The 14,880-nt window shown below is 41.5% G+C and overlaps 1 protein-coding gene across 1 annotated transcript in view; it reads left to right on the top strand.

Annotated features, from left to right (window-relative positions):
- Nucleotides 1–14,880, top strand: part of LOC119969213 (histone-binding protein RBBP7) — a 55,821-nt gene that overhangs the window by 27,167 nt on the left and 13,774 nt on the right. Inside the window, exons 5-9 of the mRNA XM_038802517.1 lie at nt 797–912; nt 1,249–1,409; nt 2,697–2,823; nt 3,025–3,102; nt 13,836–13,912. Coding sequence (XP_038658445.1) covers nt 797–912; nt 1,249–1,409; nt 2,697–2,823; nt 3,025–3,102; nt 13,836–13,912 — 559 coding nt within the window. The remainder of the gene's footprint in view (nt 1–796; nt 913–1,248; nt 1,410–2,696; nt 2,824–3,024; nt 3,103–13,835; nt 13,913–14,880) is intronic.

Raw genomic sequence — 14,880 nt, 5'->3', positions numbered from 1 at the left:
AAGCCTTCTTCCGATCCACGGATTGCGAACTTTATCTTCTCCAGCCTGAGAAATTCCGTCAGGTTGGACAGCCAGTTTGACGATCGCCAGCCGAGCAGGAGTGTCCCGCAGACCATCAGAGAGGCAAAGGCTGGGGCGTCAGCCCCTCTCCCCATGAAGAGCTCTACCTGCTCTAATACCCCAAAGCCAGCCACTAGTGGGCAAGGCTCCACCCTCATTCCCATAACCCTGGACATGGCCTCAAAGAAGGCCGTCCAGTACCCGTCAAGCTTGGGGCCCGCCCAGAGCATGTGGGTGTGGTTGGCCGGGCCTGCCTGGCACTGTTCGCATTTTCTCTCCACCTCCGGAAAGAACCCACTCATTTGTGTTCTCGTTAGATGTGCCCTGTGCACCACCTTTAGTTGTGTGAAGCTCAGCCCTGCGCATGTGGAGGTGAAGTTTGCCCTGTGCAGTGCACCGATCCAGAAGTGTCCCCCATCTCCCTGCCTAGTTCTTCCTCCCACTTTTTCTTTGTCTTGTCCAGGAGTGAGCATACCCCTTCGAACAGTTGAGGTATGCTTTCCTTGACTAAGTACAACACATTCAGTCACTGTAATTTTACTACTTGTTTTGTATTGATTAGTTTGAAATTGGTTCATGAACCAAAGTTAACATGGTTTAAATAATCATCTTGTTCTTTAAACAAAAACTAAACATTTCGATACTATACAGTGCTAAAGTGATGTGACATTGACTTTAACACTACATAGATTTCTATGTTTCAGTCTCACTGGAGCTAATCTTTTGTCTGAGCTAGATCCAAGTGGTGAGTGTAATCCTGATCTGCGACTGCGTGGTCATCAGAAAGAAGGATATGGACTTTCCTGGAATCCAAATCTAAGTGGGCATCTTCTCAGTGCTTCAGATGATCATGTAGGTGCACATATTGCTTCACCGTTTGACCTGTTGTGCACCTGTCAACACTTGAATGGCTCACATAGGATAGTTTAAGCATGCATTGTTAGCAAAACTGGAAATGTTTGTTCTCACTGTAATCAGTTCAGTAAAACCTTGATTGTAAAATACACTGTAAACCTCAAGATTTTAAGAATTGCTGTGTGATTCAAAACAAAAGTTCTTAAATGGACATATCTATACAAGTGCTTCAGTCTAGTTGTTTTAAGTTTGCAGGCTGGTGCTAAGTGAGAGATTTTCTCCAGCAAATGGGCATAATTGCTAATATAAATTCTGTATACTTTTTTTCCACAGACTATCTGTCTTTGGGATATTAGTGCAGGTCCAAAAGAAGGAAAGATAGTAGACGCTAAAACAATCTTTACAGGCCACACTGCGGTTGTAGAAGATGTCTCCTGGCATTTATTGCATGAATCCTTGTTTGGATCTGTGGCAGATGACCAGAAACTCATGATGTGAGTACAAAATAACATGCCAATTTTAATGAAAGACTGTAACCATATAAGCAACAGGAAAGTATGATGTTACTTCCTGTAGACCAGAGATATTCACCAACTTTTCATTTGAGACCTATAATCCCAATATCTATCTTTTTCTCTTTGATATATATCCTGACTCTGGCAACATCTCAGAGCTGGCAGGCTGTGGATGGCAGCCCAGAGACACATGGAGCAGCACATCTGCTGAGGGCTACAGGTGAGGGAGAGGGGACCACCAGTGACCACATTATGAATACCACTGTTGTAAACTCATATCAGCTGTTCTATGGGCAGCATTGTCCCAAGTGGTAATCATTCTGGTCTGCTATGGTACGAAGTAATGCATGTTCTCATGCAGTGAGCAAAACTTACAGCAACTAATCTTCTTGTTCATTTTTTAACTGTCATAACTTTTTTGAGGTTTTTGTTACAATAATATGTAATGTTTCACAAAGAAGAACCCGACCATTTTATATTCTATTGTGCATACAACCTAAATGGTTAAATTTTACAAACTAAATCATGATTTGGGCATCAAGTTAGTTGGCATCAGTTAGTTTGCTAGATTTTTCAGGTAAGTAGGGATTGTTTTCTTTTTAACCTTGGATTGCTAGTTACCTTTTCCTGAAGGTGTGGTTCATGCTGGCACCTCACGCAAATCTATGTTCTTCACGTGTGAGTCTAGCAGGTGAGTGTAAGTAGCTGACTTGTTAAGGAAGACATTACATCTATGTTCACCTTCTTCCTCTGGATATATCCTTTCCAGCATTAGTCACCAGATAGCATCAGGAACAGGAATCCTTGGTGTTTTATTTTTCTTCCTTCGCCAAAGTCACAGAAACCATTTGTAGCATTTTATCGCTTGAGAACAGCTAACTCCTCAAATCGGGATTGAACCTGAGGCTTGTTGCTACATATGACTGATGCTAACCAGTTAGTACTTCCACCTAACACTGGTTATATAGGTTTTAATAAAGACTTAGAAAAATTAAAGTGAAGCAGTTAATCTGCTTACCAATTAGAATGTTATATATAAAAGGAAGTTGAAAAGTAGTTGTTGCTCATTTTGGGCAAAAGTTAAACTGTTGTTCAGTATGACAGGTTTGTAACTTGTGAAAATAATGAGAAGTGGCCCTGTTTATAATAATATGAAATTTCAGAATGCTAAATATAAGTTGTCTTATTTAAAATGGAACGTACAAAAAGCAATGTTGTCTGTAAGATTTTTAGCTTTGACTAAATTTATATAATCTTTCTTTTCAGCTGGGACACAAGGTCAAATAACACTTCAAAACCTAGCCACTCTGTGGATGCACACACAGCTGAAGTCAACTGTCTGTCCTTCAACCCATACAGTGAATTTATCCTAGCAACTGGCTCTGCTGACAAGGTGAAAAGTTCTTGGTTTCTGTAGAAACCGTATCAAATTTCTACAGTTCATGTACTATGTTTCTATAAGATTCCTTGTAGTAATTCTGTATCATGGGCTGTTTTCTATGTTCAGATCATTGGTTTTAATGTGCTAAAAGTACTGTGACCATGTATCAATTACTTTTGTGATATAAAATTGCAACCTTTATGTTATCTCTAGACGGTGGCATTGTGGGACCTTCGAAATCTCAAGTTAAAGCTCCACTCCTTTGAGTCACACAAGGACGAGATCTTCCAGGTGAGCAACTTAGGTTTTACTTGGAGACAGAATTTGCTTAATTCAGTGGACATCTTCTAAACCTTTCAATTGTGTTGCTGAGTTCATCTTTTTCTCCTCGTTTCTAATCGTAAAATTGTACGAAGATCTAGTTTCCCCTCCTTTCTAAAGATTGATGGTATCGTTCAGTGTTCACCTTTTTAAATTGATCAGGAATTAGAATTATGTAGAGCAAAGCGCAGGTGAAATTATCATTCACCTGAACATCCTCTGTCCATTTCCAAACTGAGAATTACTTGCATTTCTTTCACATTTGTTGATGCCTTAAATACGTGGTTAATTTTTTTGAAACTTACCAAAAATGATTAAGAGATGATAAAGTCTATAGAGGTGTGTTAGGAAATAGAGATAGGTATGTAAGTTGTGTTTGTGTGTATGAGGAGTAAGCTTTATCCTTTAAATTTAAGTTTAATTTGTATTTATTTGTGGATTAAAGAGGTGAAATCTGGGTCTAGTTTCATTTTAGAGTGCAGATAGGTCTAGAACTGTTTGTAAAGTTGCATTTTTAATGAGTTTATATGACCCCTGAAGTAGTTGAGGGCCGTGTTTTTAAAGCTATTTTTTCACGGGACCAACTTTTACCAACTGACCAACGTTCACGACCCATGCCGGCTGACGTTAATGACCCATGCTGACTGACCATCGCGACACACCATTATTGCTTACCTTAATTGTGACAGGTGAGCCAGCTTGGTCCTCACAATCACACTTGCTTGGTCCTCATGATCTCACTTGCTTCGTCATTCAATGCTACACATATGCTTCGGTCTTCAGCTCACGATTTAACTTCTCGCTGCATCCTTTGAAAAAAGGCAAGTGGTTTGTCCTCGAACTCGCCGTGCTTAGTCTTCAAATGCCTTTGGAGATTTGAGTGTTTTAAACTTTCCTTTGCCAGGACTCCCCTGCATATAATGCACGTGAGTTTTGAATCCTGATTTGCATTGGCACAATAAAGCAATATCTCAAGAAAGCGTCTTTGTACTGCTTTGTTCCCGATTTCAGTTTCTTCTTTATGGGTTGTTCACCAGACGCGTGGGACTCTTAACAGCTCTCGCCAGCACTGCTTTTTCATGCCGTGGACTCTTCTGAGAAACTCTCTCCAGCAGATTCAGTTGTGGGATCCTGGCCTGTTTGTGTCTCTGGTCCCCTTTTCCTTATTACAAAATAATACATCTTCTGTTCTTCACACAGTCCTGTTGTTTGCTTGCTAGCAGCTACAAAATGGAGGAATCTCCCCTCCATGATTTTGCACCCAAAACACAGGGCGCATGGCATCAGTGTATATTCTGGGCACGTGACTTTCTGTCGCTGTATCTGGCAAAAATACTCAGTTGTTCATATTTATAGCCTGTCGCAGCTGTCATTCTTTATTTTTGCTTTGAAACTTTATTACCAACACCTGTTTTTTTTAAATGACATTTTACCACTGAAAATTAAACAATTTCAGTTGAACATGCGTATCCTTATATTAACACAAACTTTGTTTTAAATATATATTCATTTCTTTAGAAATTTAAACAAGTATAGAAAAAAAGTACAATCTTGTTTTTACTTTACAATCTATGACTTTAGACGAGATGAGGTGACTTGTCAAACGCACACAATGTCACAATATTTATTATTCGTTCCACTGTATTGCACTATCCAAACACCCAAGTCATCATCATCTCCGTTCTCACCAAAAGCACTGACTTTCTGGTTTCCAGAGAGTGCCGACACAAAGTGATGACTGTGTAGGTTTCTTCCAGTGTTGACCTGTGTCAGCCGTATTGAGTGGCCTCGTTTGATCGGTATTTCTGGCTGACAAACCTGGTTTGGCTTCTCCCTCACTGTCCAGTAGCTGCATCCACCCCAGTCACAGACTACTGACCATTTCCCGACCAGTACTTCACGTCATGGGAGTGCAAGCGGACATTGTGGCAGCTGTTGAACAGCTTGACCATGCATATTGCCGATTGGTGGCGGGGGAGGAGCTGAGCAGTGCGCAGAGGATGAGCACCAGAGCGCCGCTACAAGCTGGGGCCACCACCATTAGGGTTTTAGCTCACTGGGCTTTTAAAGCAGACCAAGCAGGCCCGCAGCACGGTTCGATTCCCATACCAGCCTCCCCGGACAGGCGCCGGAATGTGGCGACTAGGGGCTTTTCACATTAACTTCATTGAAGCCTACTCATGACAATAAGCGATTTTCTTTTCATTTCATTAGTATTGCCTGTCCACGTGGACACCTGTCCCACTCCTCCACGCTTGCGCGGTGACCAGCACACAGCCCAGCCTCGCGCTCCCCATAGCCTCAAACTGCGCAACTAACCGGGGACTGCCCGCAGTCGGCAATCTATACAATCGGTCTCGGCCGTTGGGGACTTCTTCCAGCGATGGGTAATGCCACAACCAATCTCTTCAAGACCCTTCCGATACCCACCTGCGGGTCTGACCAAGGTTGTCTATTGGTTTACTGGACTGTGTACTTACTGTGAACATAAGAGTATAGGGTAGATTTTGTAACTTGTATTATCCGTACAAATACTTATATATGTGTAAAAGTACAGTTGTGGGTGAAGGAGTAATGTTATATAGTCAATATTTAATGTTTTCTTCTTTTGTTAAAAGTTCATTAGCAGACTCTGTTCAGTAGCTGCTTTCCAAGCTTCTAAACAAAAATAAATGTGAGGATCTGTCCGGCCTGGTTCCACCCTAGGATCGGACTTGTCCAGTGGTAACACCAGCTGGGATCCTAATAGTTGTCAGAATAGTAATTATTGGTGTGCAGTGCAATGGGTTTCTTTGACAATAGAAAACCTGTTACTTTGTGCGCCATTTTGCTGTTTCCTTTCTGTGGACTATAATATGAGGATATATCTCTCGTATAGCAGGTTAGCCAGTGAGAAAGAAACAGATCTGATCTTCTCAAACATAATCACATGGAAGGCAAACACAGATGGGGCTGAATTATACATTTGAGGGTGGACATCCCGTACCCCAGTCGAAATGTCAGATGAACTCATGGCCAGCTCATTCTGCTTTACTTTTTTGGGCAATGACCCTTTAATTATTGTAAGATGGGACATTTGTCTCCAGGAGGAAGTCCCGTCTCTGAGCTGTTGACCATTTGGAGACCAATGGCTGTACACCACGCCCGCATCGGTAGCTACTGCCAGTATTGCAGGAGTTTCTCCCTGGTGCCCCAAAATCCCAGTAAGTCTGTAATGTCTGGGGTCAGGTTGGGACAGCACAATAGCACAGTGGTTAGTACTGTTGCTTCATAGTGCCAGGGACCTGGGTTCGATTCCCGGCTTGGGTGACTGTCTGTGTAGAGTCTGCACGTTCTCCCCGTGTCTGCGTGGGTTTCTTCTGGGTGCTCCAGTTTCTTCCCACAAGTCCTGAATCACATGCTTATTAGGTGAATTGGACATGCTGATTTCTCCCTCAGTGTACCCGTACAGGCGTTATGGTCTGGCGACTGAGGGATTTTCACAGTAACTTCATTGCAGTGTTAATATAAGCCTACTTGTGACACTAATAAAGATATTTATTAAAAGATGCTTATTATTATTGTCATCTTTGATCAGAGCATAATTATTCGAGAAAAGAACTTTGCAGAGCAAGAGGAAATGAATTTGGATGTTGTTAAGTGAATGGTTGCTGGAGAATTCCCGAGGTTTTAAGAGGCACACCATTGCCCTCCAAAGAATCTCCTGGTGTACAAAACATGGTATGAGGTGGTAGAAAGCAGACATCGCAATACCAGACTCTCATGCAGTGTCCACATAGTACTTGGGATTCTGCTGGCCGAAAGCCTCTTTGTGCTCGCAGGCTGTTGTGAAATCCTGCAGCCAGGCAACCAGCATACGTATGTGCCTCATCCACTAAATATCACTTGGAGATAGTAAGTTAAACATTTGACATTGTATACAACTGTAACAAAGGAAAAACACTATTAAATATATTCATTATATTTATACATTTTCCTGAAGTGTCTTTATGAATGTTCAGCATAATGTACCATCGTGGACGAACATTGAAAATAGAACATAGAACAATACAGCGCAGTACAGGCCCTTCGGCCCTCGATGTTGCACCGACATGGAAAAAAAACTAAAGGCCATCTAACCTACACTATGCCCTTATCATCCATATGCTTATCCAATAAACTTTTAAATGCCCTCAATGTTGGCAAGTTCACTACTGTTGCAGGTAGTGCATTCCACGGCCTCACCACTCTTTGCGTAAAAAACCCACCTCTGACCTCTGTCCTATATCTATTACCCCTCAATTTAAGGCTATGTCCCCTCGTGCTAGCCACTTCCATCCGCAGGAGAAGGCTCTCGCTGTCCACCCTATCTAACCATCTGATAATTTTGTATGCCTCTATTAAGTCACCTCTTAACCTTCTTCTCTCTAACGAAAACAACCTCAAGTCCATCAGCCTTTCCTCATAAGATTTTCCCTCCATACCAGGCAACATCCTGGTAAATCTCCTCTGCACCCGTTCCAAAGCTTCCACGTCCTTCCTATAATGAGGCGACCAGAACTGTACGCAATACTCCAAATGCGGCCGTACTAGAGTTTTGTACAACTGCAACATGACCTCATGGCTCCGGAACTCAATCCCTCTACCAATAAAGGCCAACACACCATAGGCCTTCTTCACAACCCTATCAACCTGAGTGGCAACTTTCAGGGATCTATGTACATGGACACACCGAGATCCCTCTGCTCATCCACACTACCAAGAATTTTACCATTAGCCAAATATTCCGCATTCCTGTTATTCTTTCCAAAGTGAATCACCTCACACTTCTCCACATTAAACTCCATTTGCCACCTCTCAGCCCAGCTCTGCAGCTTATCTATGTCCCTCTGTAACCTGCAACATCCTTCCGCACTGTCTACAACTCCACCGACTTTAGTGTCGTCTGCAAATTTACTCACCCATCCTTCTGCGCCCTCCTCTAGGTCATTTATAAAAATGACAAACAGCAACGGCCCCAGAACAGATCCTTGTGGTACGCCACTCGTAACTGAACTCCATTCTGAACATTTCCCATCAACTACCACTCTCTGTCTTCTTTCAACTAGCCAATTTCTGATCCACATCTCTAAATCACCGTCAATCCCCAGCCTCCGTATTTTCTGCAATAGCCGACCGTGGGGAACCTTATCAAACGCTTTACTGAAATCCATATACACCACATCAACTGCTCTACCCTCGTCTACCTGTTCAGTCACCTTCTCAAAGAACTCGATAAGGTTTGTGAGGCATGACCTACCCTTCACAAAACCATGCTGACTATCCCTAATCATATTATTCCTATCTAGATGATTATAAATCGTATCTTTTATAATCCTCTCCAAGACTTTACCCACCACAGACGTTAGGCTCACCGGCCTATAGTTACCGGTTCGAATAGAATCAGAAAGGAGGCCAGTCGACTCACTTTTTGAAAGAGTCGTCAATTATTCCACCCCTTGCTCTTCCCCAGTTTTTTTAATGATCCTTAACAGTTTTTTGATGATCCTGGAAATGTTGCTGTGAGTGTTTTCTGCCAGTTTGGTAATGTAATTAAAGAGTTAACTGAGAGATCAGCTCTGGCACTTCGTTAAATGCATCTTATATTAGTGCCTTTTTGCATCGGTATTCCACTCTGCTCTAAAGTATTATTTCATTTCTATTGGCTGTCTTCTATGGTACATCTTCTGGACTCTGCTTTTCCTCCATTATTAGACCCTTTTGCAAAGCAAAGTTACAGACCCCACAAGCTACTCTACAGCATTGCGACCTTTGTTCTCAAAGTGCCAAATGAAACATACATAGAAAATAGAAGCAGGAGGCGGCCCTTTGAGCCTGCTCCACCATTCATTATGATCAAGTTCAATACCCTGATCCTGTTTCTCCCCTCTCCCGTATCCCTTGATCCCTTTAGCCCCAAGAGCTATATTTAATTTCTTCTTGAAATTACACAACTTTTTTGCATCAACCAGTTTTTGTGGTAGTGAATTCCACCAATTCACCACTCTGGGTGAAGAAATTCCTTATTTCAGTCCTGAAAGGTTTACCCCTTATCCTCAAACTATGACTCCTTGCTCTGAACTCCCCACCATTGGGGACATTCTTTCTGTCTGACCCTGTTAGAATTTATAAGTTTCTATGAGAACCCCCCTCACTCTTGTAAACTCCTAATCTATAATCCTAACCAATTTAGTCTCTCATATTTCGGTCCCACTATCCCAGGAATCAACCTGGTAATGTTTGGTGCACTCCCTATGCAAAAACATCCTTCCTCAGATAAAAACACCAAAACTCCAGGTGTGGTCAGTGAAACATCCCTATTCCAATACTCAAATCTTCTTGCTGTGAAGGCCAACATACCATTTTACCTTCTTTACTGCCTGCTGTACCTGCACTCTTACTTTCAGCGACTGATGCACGAGGGCGCCAAGGTCTCGCTGAGTATCCACCTCTCTGTCTACACCCATTCAAATAATCTGCCTCCCTATTTTTGCTATCAAAGTGGATATCCTCATATTTATCCACTTTATTTCCATCTGCCATGCATATGCCCACTTACTCAGCCTGTCTATATCCCGCTGAAACATCTCTGCATCCTTCTCACAGTTCACCCTCCCACTCAACTTTGTATTATCTGCAAATTTTGATATACTACATTTAGCTCCCCCGTCCAAATCACTAATATATAATGTGAACAGGTGGGGTCCTAGCACAGATTCATCTGGTACCCCACTAGTCACTGCCTGCCAATCAGAAAAAGACCCATTTATTCCAACCTTTTGCTTCCTGTCTGCTAACCAACTTTCTATCCATCTCCAGACACTACCTGCAATCCCATGTGCTTTAACTTTACATAGTAATCTGCTATGTGAGACCTTATCGAAAGCCTTCTGAAGGTCTAAGTAAACCACCGCTGGGTCTCCCTGGTCAACTCTACTAGTTACATCTTCAAAGAATTTGAGTAGATTTGTTCAGCACGGTTTCCCTTTCCTAAATCCATGCTGACTTTGTCTGATTATACCACTGCTTTCCAATTGCTGTGCTATGAAACCCTGGATAATGGACTGTAGCAACTTCCCTACTTCGGCTCACTGGTCTATAACTCCCTGATTTCTCTCTACCTCCCTTTTTGAAAAGCAGGGTTATATTAGCTACCAATCTGTAGGAATCATTCCAGAGTCCAAAGAGTTTTGAAAAATGACCACCAATGGATCGACTATTTCTAGGGCTACTTCCTGAAGTACTCTGGGATGAAGATTATCAGGCCCTGGAGATTTATCCACCTTCAACCCCATTAATTTCCCTAAAACCATTTAATAGAAACATAGAAAATAGAAGCAGGAGGAGGCCATTAGGCTCTTCGAGCCTGCGCTCCGCAATTTATTATGATCATGGCTGATCATCAAGTTCCATACCCTAATCCCGCCGTCCCCACTTATCCCTTGATACCTTTAGCCCCAAGAGCTATATCTAATTCTAATTGCATACAGGAGGTTGTTTTTATTAAATCAATGTATATTTCAATATCAATTTTAATTCATTCTTGCGATGTTGTTGTTGCTTCTCTGCTAATACTAATTTCCTTCAGCTCCTCAGTAAAACATGGGGTGTTTCACAGAACTTGGTTCAAGATTCATGTCTTCCTTTGTGAAGACAAGCAAAGTACGAATTTAGTTCTTCAGCTATTTTTGTTCCCCGACATGAATTCCCTTATTTCTGACTGTTAAGGGACTACATTTGTTTTTTGTCAATCTTTTTCTCTTTGTATACCTATAGAAACTTTTAGTCAGTTTTTATGTTCCCTGCTAGCTTACCTTCATTTTGTATTTTCCCCTTCTTAGTCAGTCCCTTGGTCTTCCTTTGCTGAATTTTAAACTGTTCCAAAACCTCTGGTCTATTGCATTTCTTGCTAACTTGTCTCCCTCTTTGAATCGAATACCATCTCTAATTTCCATTGTAAGCCATGGTTCCCTTTCTACTCTTGCACCAAATAGGAGTAAACAACTTTTGGAGTTAGAACAAAAAATTACAGCACAGTAACAGGCCCTTCGACCCTGCAAGCCAGCACCAACCATGCTGTCCGTGTGAATTAAAACCCCCTACCCTTCCGGGGACTATATCCCTCTATTCGCATCCTATTCATGTTTTGTCAAGACGGCCCTTAAAAGTCACTATCGTATCTGCTTCCACTACCTCCCCCGGCAGCGAGTTCCAGGCTCCTACCACCCTCTGTGGACAAAAAACTTGCCTCGTACATCTCCTTTAAACCTTGCCCCTCATACCTTAAATTTCTGCACCCTAGTAATTGACTCTTCCACCCTGGGGAAAAAGTTTCTGAATATCCATTCTGTCCATGCTCCTCAATCTTGTAGACTTCTATCAGGTCGCCCCTCAACCTCCGTTGTTCCATTGAGAACAAACCAAGTTTCTCCAACCCATTTGTCCCTTGAATTCCTGCCATTACCTGTTCACTGTCCTATCAGTAATGTTTCCCAATCCATCATAGCCAACTCATGCCTCATACCATCATAGTTAGCTTTATTGAGATTCAGGAGCCTAGTCTGAGAATCAGCTACCTTACTATCGTCCATGATACAGAATTCTATCATATTATGGTCACTCATCCCCAAGGGTTCTCTCACAGCAAGGTTGCAAACTAATCCATTTTCATTACAGAATACCCAGTCCAAGATGGCCTGTTCCCTTGTTGGTCCCTCAATGTATTGGCCCAGAACACTTTCATATATACACTTCAGGAGTTCCTCCTCTATTGTCCTGTGACTAATTTGACACACCCAATCTATATGCAGATTAACGTCACCCATAATCACAGATGTTCCTTACACTTGCATCTCTGATTTCCTGTCATTGCCACTGCAGTTTGGTGGTCTGTGTACAGAATAATAATCCCCGAAGTTCCATAAACCTTGATGTTTTTACACTGATCTGAAACATAACTCTCTCTCTCTCTCTCTCTCTCTCTCTCTGCCCCACATGCTGCCTGAGTTGCTGAGTATTTCAGCATTTAATATTTTTGAGGTGCTCAGCCAAGTGCAATGCCTAGATTTTATGCATAAATTGAATGTATTAAATATGTGTGAATACCCAGCACCCAGGCTGTCCAATTAGGCTGACATTAGTATTCTTAATTGTGCTAATGCTTGCATAAGATGCTACATTGTGTATTAAAATTAGAAATGCAATTGCAATCCCATTCCAAATGTTTGTGTCCCATTGATTGCAGACCTTTACACTGTTGGCAGTGTGTAGGTTGGTGCGTTTTATGATAGAATATAGCGCCTGTGTTCTTAATCAAGAAATAAACAATTTAAAGTGCAATCAGTGATGCGAGGATTGTAAACACAAGGTGCCAATATTTATATGCTTAAAATCCTGGTATGTAAACCTCTTCCAATCACATTGTGAAGCAGTTCTGCAAACATAACAAGAGTAACAAGGAAATTACTTGGGTTAGCCCTGCTGCCTCACGGCGCCGGGGTCCCAGGTTCGATCCCGGCTCTGGGTCACTGTCCGTGTGGAGTTTGCACATTCTCCCCGTGTTTGCGTGGGTTTCGCCCCCACAACCCAAAGATGTGCAGGCTAGGTAGATTGGCCACTCTAAATTGTCCCTTAATTGGAAAAAATGAATTGGGTACTCTAAATTTATTTTTAAAAAGTCCAGCACGGGGATACTCTGTGCAAACTCTCAAACTACCATAATGCACCAGATTGTCGCAACATTATAGTGTGCATCCAATTAACAAGGCAACTTCAGTTTCTACTTGGTCCATGTGCAGTAAATTTGTAAATCCACTGATTAGAGTAGATGGTGAACATCTGATGATGTGAGGAACTAGTGGAAAATATAATCTGTATATGTCTCCAATGCTCTCCTCTCTGCATAATCCTATTAAATGTGACTGGGAGCAATCATTTGAGTCAAGAGGGAAAATGCAGTGGTGCATTTTACTCCTCCCCAACAACTCCAAAATTATTTGAGTGGATTCTTTAAGCATATTGTATCGATATATATGCAACAAAATGGGTGAAAACTCATCTAATCACATTGCAATTTAGAGATATTATAGGTTACGTGAAATTAATATTGACGGGCCTGTATATAGGTTCTGCAGGAGGCTTTACTGAAATAAGTATGACCTTTTCCTTTTGTTGGCTAGACTCTTTCTTTCTGACAGCAATCAAACCGAGTAACATAAATTATTATAATTCGGTCAATTCCATAACTGGGGAATTGCTGTGTCATATATGTAAAGCAGAAATTTTGGCAAGTCTTTTATCTACAAATTCCCAGCATCCATCTGATGGATTATTGCAGATTATGGAGGCTCCACTGTATCTCTAATTTACCATTAGTCTAGTTTTGTCCGTTTTCATTTATATAATTGCTAGCTGAGCCCATAAACTATTTGTAACCTAAAAGCGACCCACTAAAATGTTTTGCTACTTGGTTTTCTCTGATCTAGGGATGATCGCTAACGAATGTAATCTCATCAAATGAGACTATTTTCTCGCTACAGTTTCTGTGCATAATAAATGTTTCAAATTGCATATTGATGCTGTATGTAAAATAGCTAATAACTTTTCTTTGCGATTCTGTCTTCCCAAAACCTCTTTCCCAACCCTGCCACAAATGTGGTGCTGAAACATTTGATTTATTTTTGTAGGTGCAATGGTCTCCACACAATGAAACTATCCTTGCCTCCAGTGGTACAGATCGTCGCCTCAATGTTTGGGATTTGAGGTGGGGAGAAATTATTTTTATTTCTTTTCCAGTTGGGGGTTTTCTTTTTCTAAAGGCAGTGAGCTCACCCAGACACCAGTGAAAAAGGAATAAGAAACGCAAACACCAAGATTGCAAAACTCAATGCAAAAACATACTACCCTGTAGCTACAGTGAGAGATTAAATTTGCACCTGGACTGGAGGGGGCAGAACAGCTCAACCCTAAAGCAGCAAATTATTTTGTGAAAAGCTAGCAAGTGTGGAGAAGCACAGAGATTTTAGTATTCTCGAGTCCAGAAGGCTAATGGACAAGAACAAAAAATAATTAACAAGGCTAATGGAATATTGCCTTTACCTTGAGGCTTGGATACAAAGGGGTGAAGATTTTTTAAAAATATTTTTGATTTGATTTGATTGGATTTATTGTCACATGTATCGAAGTACAGTGAAAAGTATTTTTCTGTGGCCGAAGGAATGTGCACAGTACATAGTAGACAAAAAAAATAATCAACCGAGTACATTGACAAACTGTGATTGGTTACAGTGCAGAACAAGGGGCCAAACAAAGCAAAGAACAAGAGCAGCATAGGACATCGTGAAGTAATTATATAAGAAGTGGAAAATAGTTTTAGTAGGTCAGAACGGTGACAGGAGATAAAATAAAAGGGTCTGGGAGATGGAGCTTGCAGAGAGTTGCCATCCTCCGGTGCCATCTTGGATCATTCTCATTTCATTTCAATTTCATTTTAAACACACCGTTCCATTCATAAACATTAATCAACTTGCAACAAGTTACAACAGTTTGAAAAAAAAAAGACCCCCTTTTATTCCCCCCCCCCCCCCCCCCCCCCAAAATAACCCTGTATTTTCCTCTCCAACCTCTTAAACCCCCCCACCACTTCTTTAAACAAGGGTAGAAAGAGCTTCCATCTCATGAAGAACCCTTTTTCCCACCCCTTGGGTGTATATTTAATTTTCTCTAACTCCA

This window comes from Scyliorhinus canicula, chromosome 7, assembly GCF_902713615.1.
Source record: "Scyliorhinus canicula chromosome 7, sScyCan1.1, whole genome shotgun sequence".
NCBI lineage: Eukaryota > Metazoa > Chordata > Chondrichthyes > Carcharhiniformes > Scyliorhinidae > Scyliorhinus > Scyliorhinus canicula.
Note: the sequence above shows the minus strand (reverse complement) of the source record. Positions and strands in the feature narration are given on the sequence as shown.